The following is a 10,744-nucleotide window of genomic DNA, read 5'->3' on the forward strand; positions in this document are numbered from 1 at the left end:
GGAGATATAGGGGAGTAAGTATTGTTAGTTGGTGCTGAAGAAAGTTTATTGGGTGTTAGTGGCTGATATTTCCCAAACTGTATTGAAGAGAACTTATTTATGTTGGGCTGGTCGGGTAAAGGAAGGGCCTTAGTCGAAGTGTCTTCCGTGATAGGGCCTTTTCATTTTGTATTGTCCAAGTCCATTTTGTCTAAGTCAGCCAATTTCTTAAATTTGTTACCAAGCAGGTCGTTTGCAGGCTGTTTCTTTGAATGTTTCTGGGCCTTAGAAGGCCCAATCTCAGTAGGTGATGTACCAGCTTGTTTGTGTTGCCCTGTCTTCACCGCCATCTGCGCCGCCCTAATATAGGCTGTGTTTCCACCATTGCTTTGCGCTGCTTGGATTTCCTTGGAAAACTCACTGTTTTCCACTCTGTTTGTTGTGTTGAATCAGTCTGTGTAGATGCAGAAGGATTCAAAGCTGGTTGATTTACTAGCTTCTCTGGTGTAAAGAGACAACCTAGCTTTGTATGATCAAATCGTCCACAACTTGTGCACAATAGGTTCAGACCATATAGTAATATTTGTTTGTGATGTCCTATGAAGACATATGACTTTAGTGTTTTTTCCAGTGGAACCTCAATACATATCCTCACATACTTGCCCCTCGTTGTAGAGGAGGTGCAAGCATCAACCTTTAGTAGCTGTCCCAATTTTGATCCCACGTTATATAGTATTTGCTCATCATAGAATTCAGTTGGAAGCTCTGGTAAACGAACCCATATTGCTGAATATGTAAGTTGTGTGGATGAGGCAATGAACTTTGGCTCCTATTGTCTAACCGATAGGAAGTGATTCAGAACAAACCATGGCCCTCCATGTAAAGCCTTAAGCATGTTTTCTTCCTTCTGAAATTTTATGAGGAAGAAATCAGATCCTAGATCAATGAGAGGTAGGTCTTCTGATGGATTCCATAAGGCAAGGAGTTTAGTTTGCAGTATGTTGTGTGCTATTTTCCTACCAAATATTTTAACTATTATTGAGTATTTCCAAGGACTGTATAAGCGGCATTTATCTTCAGTAGTAATTGGTATAAAGATGTCGTCATCTTGATTGCACCGGAGACTTTCATCAGACAAGTCTAGTTCAAGTTCCATGCTCTGTTGTATATAAGGAATTGTGGATGGATGTTTGTTAGATATTAAAGTTTAGAGAAAGGATGGTGGTGGAGTATTTATTTTTTTGTCCTCAATTTGCATAGCACCTATATCAGGAGGTTCTTGAGAGGTTTCATCAAAGGAGTCTGTGTTTATGGAGTTATTCATGGCTGGTATATACGTTTGTATTAGTTACAGAGGTTTGGCTGGTATATACGTTTGTATTAGTTACAAAGGTTGGTGAGGTTGGTGAAGAGTTTGAAGGAAGTTGTATTGGAGGAAGTTGTATTGGTTTTCTAGAGAGACTCTCACATCTTTCTAACTTTAATTATAAAGCTAAATGATGCTAGAGAATCATATTTAATATGATGCTAGAGAATCATATTTAAATTGTGAATTATGTTTTTATATAAATTCTCTTTCAAATAAAAAGCATATTAAATAAGAGGAGTATTTAAAAAAATCAAATTATAATATCGAAATTCTTTCAAGATTCATTACTCCTTAAAAGATACATATAAGATATAAGATTTCGTATCGAATGCATTAATTTTGATGTTTGAGTTGTAACGACTTTGTAGCTAATTTGCATATTATGATATATGTTATAGTTTTCCTATTATTCATAGTTGAATTATAATTCATAAATAATTAAATAGATTATTTGTTATAATTTTGTGATTTTAATGTAATTTTCATAATTATTTTTTATTTTATGCTATCTTAAAATTCTTAGAATTAATAATATTTAAAGATCCGTGGGACTTACGCCCCATGTCTCAGGGCTTACGTCTCGCCTCACGTCCCCGCCTTTTAAAATATTGGGACAGATAAGCACTGCAAGGCAAGTGTTCCAGTTGCAGCTCACAGTCAATGACCAAAGGACAAATAATTTGATTCTCAAACATGAAGTCTAAATTGCAACTAATGAATTATTTACTAAACAAATACTGCGATACCACATACCAAAAACACAATTAATAATGCCTTAAAAATGAAGACAACAGAGGAGCCCTGGTGTGTTTTCGAATTCATAAAACAAGTTGATTACATCAAAGTGCAACGTGTAGTTGACAACGCAGTCATCTGAAATGTAGAAGAGTATTTTGAGGTCCATGACAAAATTGTGAGCCACATCTATCAGCTATTTTCTCAAAGCTCTTCTACTGATTACCCTAAATATGACAACTCTATTTACATCATATCCACTAATACAAACATGTTCCACAGCTTTGTCTAGAGGGACAACATGTCAAACATCAAAGTTCATCTATAGTATACAATACATCAAGCAAGATCCCTCAACGCAGCTTGCATTTACACGATGAAAAAGTTAATTTACATCCTAAGAAAAAAGGGACGTCCATACATTACCAGATCTCTTCAAATTTCTCGCTAGGATGTCAAGTTTCTCCATTTGTCCTTCAAGTCACCCTGAACAAAAATGTCCGAGGCTTCATATGTAGGAGTATTATATATTGTGTTATAAGATTAATATGAAATGCACTTACCGGAGTCCTATCTTCGAATATTTCATGATAAGTATCAAAGATCAGCCTCCAGTTTCCGACACCATACCTTCAAGAGAAAAACACATAAATTAAGAGATAAACTTGTGCCCATATTTCTATACCATGAAAAACTTCTATAGAATAGATTCAAGTAAATACATACTTCTGCACACCAGACCTCAAAGTTTCTTCTTCAATCGTACTCCATCTCTTGGATTTCCTCCTCTTTGTAACTTTTTTAAATTCATACTTCTTCAAGGGGAAAACCTTCGTCCTCCTGGGGGTAGGTAACATAAACCTCCTCCCACTACTTGGTGATCCTTCGCTTAAGTTATCGATTGAATCGTTCCACTGTTACATTTAAGAAATTGTTCTCATAAGTAAAAATTAAACTGCCAATCCTGTATCATTTTATAATAATTTCCAAAACAAGAACAAACTTTTTCAGCAATAAATTCCAAACATTTCTAGTTCTCATATCCAAATGACTCCAGATAATCTACCAGGATTCTCTTCTAAGGACCTCAATAACACAGTTCAAGAAATTTGTACATTGTCAAATGAACGGCAAAAAATCATATCTCTACCTAATTACGGCACAGATCCTTTGCCAAAACAAAAGCTACAGAAACCTCTGATCTAACTTATGATTTGACAAAAGATCCATTTAGTTTCTTCTCACCCGATGCAAAAAACAAGCCGTGATTTCTTCCAATTCACCTAAGCCTTGATAGGCAGAGTTATCCGGTACTTGTATGGTAGGAGACAACAGGTACCTTGTGGAATAGTCGAGATGAGCGTAAGCTAGCTCGGAGATCACCGTTATTAAAAAAAAAAGAGCCATTTAGTTTCTAGGCTATGCCAACGGAGCCTGTTTGGGTTCTCTGTCTGAAACATTTATAGCATTACTATGGTATCATCAACAGTACCAAGCGTCACAAATAGTACAAGTAGCAAAGATATTCATGAGCAAAATGATAATTCAAGATAAGGTGGAATAATCCTTGCTAAAATAAAATACTAATATCATGCACTAATATTTAAATGATTCAGAACCCCCCCCCCCTCCACCCCACCGCCCAACTTCTCCCAGCCCAATAGAAAATACTAGGAATTGACAAAAAAATGAACAATAAAAAGGTTGTTATCATGCTTACAGTTCCTCAGTCACCATGATGAATTATAGCATGCAGCTAGGGATAAATCAGAGTTTCATGCATCAAAGCTAGTTTGGGGCAGAATCAAGGAAGATACAATACAGATTATAGGAGGTAGAATGAGAAGAAGTTAACAAGTTAAAGAGTTGGATGAGGTTCTTGTTAGCTTGATCAAGTGCCATTACAAGGAAAATCTGGAAGGTTGAAGGGTTACATAATTAAAAAGAAAAAGTTCAAGGGATTACGTAATCAATTTACAGATTGTTTAGCTTAATAATAAGAGATTTCGCTCCAAACTCACTTGGAGATGAGACTTAAAGACTACTTTCCCCCTTGGTTAGTAACTGGTTGATAATGTCGCATGAACTATCCAAAACTTTCCTGCATGCTTATTTACTACTCCCTCCGGTCCACAATAAGTGACCAATTTGCTTTTTTATTTTGGTCCAAAATAAGTATTCATTTATATAATCAAGAAAAAATTCAATTTATTTTTCCAACATTACCCTTATGTATGTATCCCTAAAAATCTTTTACTCCTCACATTAACTATGCTGCAACATTTAATTAAGGGTAGTTTAGTCACACTAACTATTCTTGTCTAGAATTTTGTATTTCCTTAACGGTTAAGGGTCTGATTTGCCCCTCTACTATCATAAATAGGTCTTATTTATCCTCCGTTTAAGTTTTCTATCAAAAATATTCCTACAGTTATACATTAGGGTCATATTTACCCTTACACGTTAAAAACACCATCCCTTCTTTTAAAATCCACTTGGCATCCCCTTATTGGACCAACTGACCCGCCCCATTTTTTTAATTCAAACCCGCCCGATCCCAGCAACAAAACTACACCCATCCATTGGTTTGGTTTTGGTTTTGTATTTTAAAAATCCGATCAAATTTGGTTTGGTTTTGGTTTTAATAAAAAAATAACCGAAATAAATCGAACAAACTGATTATAGAAATACCTATTTAAATTTATTAATCTATATATATATATATATATATATATATATATATATATATATATATATAATATTTATATAAAGTTTCTAAATTTTTATGGTGCATATTAGTCCGCCTCATTTTAGTCTAGTTCTTTGTTGTTATAACAATCTAATTATTTGACTCATGACACTGAGATATGTCTCCGTAAGAAGACAAATGCCAAATCTGACTGCTAAAATGGACAACAATTCTCTTTTTATTTTTCACTTTTGGCTGATAAACTTACGTTTCTCCCTGACATTTCATTAACATTGGCGTAATTAAAAATCGATTCACCCGCCCCATTTTAGTCCAGTTCTTTTTTTTTTTCTAGAATGTAAAGGCAAATAATTAGATTATTATAGTAACAAACAATAAAGAACTAGACTAAAATGGGGCGGACTAATATGTACCATAAAATTTTAGAAACATTATATAAAAATATACATATATATACGTGTAATAATAAATTCTAATAACTACTTTTATAATTGGTTTGGTTCGATTTTTTCGGTTATTTTTTTATTAAAACCAAAACCAAACCAAATTTGATTGGATTTTTAAAATACAAAACCAAAACCAAACCAATAGATGGGTGTAGTTTGTTGCTGGGATCGGGCGGGTCTAAATTAAAAAAATGGGGTGGGTCAGTTAGTCCAATAGGGAGATGCCGAGTGGATTTTAAAAGAAGGGATGGTGTTTTTAACGTGTAAGAGTAAATATGACCCTAATGTATAACTGTAGGGATATTTTTGATAGAAAACTTAAACGGAGGATAAATAAGACCTATTTATGATAGTAGATGCGCAAATTAGACTCTTAACCGAATAATGGGTGTGCCAAAAGCAAATTGGTCACTAATTGTAGACCGGAGAGAGTAAAAGTAATGTTCTCCTTGCATGATGTAAAGAGGAGAACGATATTAAAAGACAAGTCTGATTAACAGCTGTAAGTAAACGAAGGATATTTGTTTTTAGTTTCCATCTTCATTATGAGGATATGAAGAATTCTTGTCATAAGCAGCATCATACATGAAAACACTACTATTTCCAGCTAGTATTTGTTTAATACAGAGTTCATCAGACAACTACTACAACAACAACAACAAACCTAATGTAATCCCATAAATGGGATCTGGAGAGCGTAGTGTATACGTAGACCTTACCCCTACCTTATAAATCGGTAGGGGTTATCACTAGGAGTCTGCTTTTCTTCTATTTCTTTCTCTTCCTTGAACTTTAACCAAGGATATGGTAACATATGTCCTTAAGTTTCCATTTAAGCAAATCCTATTCTAAAACTTTGTCCAGGGAAAAATAAAGCTAACACACTTCATGGATACATCAATCAACAACGCTTTATCGGAATGTAGCCTAGCACAAGTCTAAATAAAGGCCCTGCTATCAATTGTCACATTCATGAAATCTCGAAGGATTTTCTTTATCACTATAAATAAATTCATTAATAAATAATAATTCCACTTTGGCCTAGTAAAAATGAGGATTGAGTAGGTTGACAGCCAGTACAGATCTAATAATAGTGACTCCTTTGAATATTTGATCTGATTATAGCAGGATGAATATAGAAAACTCATACCCAACTAATTCAGGATAGAGACGTAGTTGATCGATTTATACCAGACCATCTTGCATCATATGTACAAAAATGTCTTCCTTAACATTTTGCATAAGTCATCTTCAAGATATTTCAGTACAGGGTGATACTAAATATATCCATATTGTATTCTACAATCACGTATACACATTTAATAGCCTACATAAGAGATCATGCATTAAATGGGATAGGAAACACATTCTAATCAATTAATTCTACGCCACAAAAGACAAAAAAAAAAACGTTAGTATATACCTCAAATGTATGAGCAGTGCTGTTTCGAGCCATTATGCTTGGCTTGGGTGCAGCATTTTGAAGACCAATGAGCTGGTCATCTTCATTCCCGCCATTAGCTTGAACCACTCCATTACTATCAACCACAAGATGAGGGGCTCTTCCGTTTTCATTTTCTGCAGGTTGCTGAGCACTACTATCCCTGCCCAAGGACATCAGAGCCTCAGCTAGTTCCAGTGCCTCAGGGAGAGGGTCCTTCACCCCTGCACGCAACTCCAAGGAACTCAACTTTAGTGCTTCCTGTGCTATGTCAATTTTCGGAGTATGCAGTAAATCTTCCTCTACACGTGATGCCTCAACTCCCGGCTCAGCAGAATCAGCAATTTTGACACCTTTGCAAACTCCAGCTGGTGTTGTTCCTCTTGTGCGCTTGAAAGCAACATGCTTGCGCTTACGCAATGCATTTCTCTTGTTTGCCTCTGCAAGGAGTAGATACATAACCTAATTGATTTAATATATGTCCAAGTCCAACATACAAAATGTTTAGAATTGTATTGTCTTTCCCTCCATAAGGGTGACCATATGGACTACACAATAATTAAGATACAACAAAATTCAACCTTTTAGCAGGGGCTCTCCAAAGTTGTTGTCACACCCGTGTGCGATCCTCCAAAAATGCACTACTTTTGAAGGATCCGACACACATCCGGCGACAATTTTTGGAGAGTCCGAGCAACATAGCTTTTAACACCAGAATCTGGAAGTTACAACCACCCACTGAAGTAGAGCAGCAATCAAAGTACAGGAAATTACATATGGTGTGGGCAGGCAAAGTATTTTTGCATCATATTGCTGACAAATTGAACGAAATGGACCCAAACAAAGCAGAATGTGTATAGAAAATTCGTATAACCAAGCCCAACTGGTTTATAATCCAAGCGTAGGTGTTGTCATACTGTACAGAAACATTTAGTCATATAACAACCTAAGACACACATATATGCATGTCCATAGATACTGTAATAAAACAATGTAACATATCAACCTCCAACACTTTTTTAGAAGAGCAACCCCCAACATATTTGCCATATACATCCATAGTGTCAAGATTACCTTTATCATGGTTACAACAAGTCAAGTCCTGACCCGCGATTGATAAACTCTCTATCCTCTCACCACGCTCTTCTTTGTTTTCCAAACCTAAATAAGCCTTCACTGCATCATCGCGCCTCAAAGTCTCCGCTACAACCTCGAGAAAAGGAGGCCCAATTCTCTCCTTAGCTTCTTTAACAAAAACCTTCACTGCCACAACAGCTGAAATGCTTTTACTCCGCATTATCACATTTTGGCAACGCCTGTCTTCCCATAACGCAGCTTCAATCTCATCCCTCCACTTCCATAATTCTTCCGATACCACGCCCACATTCTCCACTTTCTCCAATTTATTGATCCTCTGTTTCCATATCCTCTTTACTGCTTCAAAGTAATTCACTTTTTCACTTTTATTATTCAAAAACCTCACTGTACAATCCACTGCCACCGCACAATAAGCGGCTTTCATTGCTTCTGAAGATTCAATTCCTTCTTGAGTATACAGTTCTTCCATTACCTCGAAAAATTCGAGGATTTTCTCAGAAACGGACCCATTCGAAATCTCGGACTGTATTTTTCGGAGGATTAGGGCCTTCTTGAGCCGAGAATCTTCGTTAGGAAGAGGAAGAACGCCAATTAGAGCGTTAAAGATGGTGTCTTCGAGAGGTTGCCAAAGAATAAACTCCAAAATCCAACGTGATATGTCCATATCCATTGGTAAAACATGAAATAAAACCCCAACAATTAATTTTTTTTTTTCAACTAACTGTTAATTCAATGAAAGGGTTATTTTAAGGGATTAGAACTACACCAGAATTCTAAACTAAACTTTTGACACGCGGTAAATTGTTGAATGCTTGACTGCAATGGCGAGCGGGCAAGGGCAGAAAATTCCAGAATGAAAACGGAAATTCTAGGGTTTCTCGAGTGAGGATTCAGTTACGTGCCCGCCGGTTCGAAGTTAACGGGAAAGTTTTACAAATTACTATTTCAAGTGCCACTTTTTCAATTGACTTGGCATTATCACAAAGACACAAACCAATATGTGTCAAACATTAATCACTGATTTTTTAATTATTAATCACTGATTTAATAAGTTTATAACCACATTCAACAATTATATGTCAAGTTTGTTAATGACTCATTATTTTTAATATTAGGACGTGTCATTTCAAAAAAATAGAATAAATAAATAAATAAATATATAAATAATAAAATATTAACAATTACATGTTACACAAAAAGTAAAGGTAGAGAAATAAAAAACAAATAAAAGAAATTAAAATAATGGAAATAAAAAGTTATAAATAAAATAAATTAAAATAAAAACAAAAGGGAAAGAAATTAAAAAGTAACCTTGTAATTACACAATGTAATTACCACAAATTCTCACCTCCACTTGAGAATTGGCGAGTGTAATTACACCCCTTCAATTACATTCAATTCCTGCTGACAAAGTAATTACTTGGTCAAACAAACATGCCAAACTGTGTAATTACACCCAATCATACTCAAATCCAATTCGTAGGTGGCTTTCCAAACAGGCTCTTAATGTATGTCACGAGGAAACGCATAAATTACCCATTTGTCCAAAGAATATGTTATAGATTCTAAATTTAGGCGATATCTTGCTCTAAACGTGTCATGACCCAAAATTCACTAGTCGTGATGTCACCTGACTCGATCTGCTAGGTAAGCCAACTAACAGTCAATACAATCCAAATGAGATTTATAAGAATTTACAAATAACCCAAGGACCGGTAATACAAATCATGAGCTTCTAAAACTTAGAATTTACAAAAACTAGTACAAATAAATACATCATCTGTTTGAAGTTTATATAAACAGATTAGCAAAATCTAAAGCTACCAAGGACAAGTGGCAGCTATAACCGGAACGCAAGTATATCTTCAATGCCAGCACCCCATATACATTGACTCCAGCTCCAAAAATTTGCACGCATGGTGCAGAAGTGCAGTATGAATACAACCGACCTCATGTACTCAATAAGTATCTTGACTAACCTCGATTAAGTAGTGACGAGGAATTTTAGTTAAAAGATATTCATTTATATAATATGTGCAGTAGATTAGCTATAGAACAATGCTAGAACATAACAGAAAAGAATACAAGAAACAATTATGCGAAGCAGTAAATGATTACTACAAGAAACCACGATTTAATATCCTCAATATCATGACCGATCCTTTTCTTAGAACGATAACCAACAAACCACGATAGTAAATCCATAACTTTCATAGTGTGAGAAATGTACTCAAGATATCAAATCGAATGGCACGGAAACACCCTTCGTGCACTTATCTTATCCTTACTAAATATGCGTATAACAGTGCCAACCAGGTGAAAGAATGCTAATAACAGTAATGACTAAGAGGGAAATACACAGGTAGCAATTAACGAACACGGAAGTACATATGGACAACGGTAATAGACTAGGTAGAAGGCATAAAAGTAATGACATCAATTAGGAAAGAAGAAAATAAATTTCACTAACTAACATGGTAGAAGGCCTAAATATGGATATAACAAACAAGAGGGAAAGCATGATCTTCATGAGCTAACAAATAGAAGGTATAAATAACTAATATGGTAGAAGGCTTATACGAAAGTGCAACAAATGAGAAATGACATGAATGAACAACAAGAAGAAAAACCTGATATTTGCAAGTTAAACAGATGGAAGGCATGGACAACACAACAATAATTGAGATAGAGGACAAAGACATAACAGCAACGACAAGTCACATAGAAAACATAGGTGCAACAATATCAGCTCAAGGTAAAGGCATGAATGTATACACAAAGAAAAGATATCACAACATAATGCATGCCCCTCGTCCTCTCCTGCATGAAAAAATCCTCCGTGCCATGAACACATGATAATGTAAATGAAATGGCACGGCATCACCCTTCGTGCTCTTACTCTCATCCTCACATGATAATGTAAATGAAATAGCTCGGCATCACCCTTCGTGCTTTTACTCTCATCC

At 35.5% G+C, this 10,744-nt stretch overlaps 1 protein-coding gene across 2 annotated transcripts; it reads right to left on the reverse strand.

Moving 5' to 3' along the window:
• Positions 1-2,119: 2,119 nt before the first annotated feature.
• LOC107799932 (uncharacterized) lies at positions 2,120-8,697 on the reverse strand. Of its 2 annotated transcripts, none has more exons than XM_075222917.1 (5): positions 7,755-8,697; positions 6,663-7,120; positions 2,825-2,997; positions 2,647-2,713; positions 2,120-2,569 (listed from the first exon to the last, which is right to left on the reverse strand). In XM_075222917.1, the coding sequence occupies exons 1-5, from the start codon at positions 8,446-8,448 to the stop codon at positions 2,531-2,533; spliced, it is 1,431 nt and encodes a 476-aa protein (XP_075079018.1). In that variant the 5' UTR covers positions 8,449-8,697; the 3' UTR covers positions 2,120-2,530. The 2 variants fall into 2 exon arrangements, with proteins under 2 accessions (XP_075079018.1, XP_075079017.1); XM_075222916.1 differs by having other exon boundaries at positions 2,810-2,997.
• Positions 8,698-10,744: the final 2,047 nt, after the last annotated feature.

The sequence above is a fragment of the Nicotiana tabacum genome, chromosome 10 (genome assembly GCF_000715075.1).
Source record: "Nicotiana tabacum cultivar K326 chromosome 10, ASM71507v2, whole genome shotgun sequence".
In the NCBI taxonomy this organism is placed as follows: Eukaryota; Viridiplantae; Streptophyta; class Magnoliopsida; order Solanales; family Solanaceae; genus Nicotiana; species Nicotiana tabacum.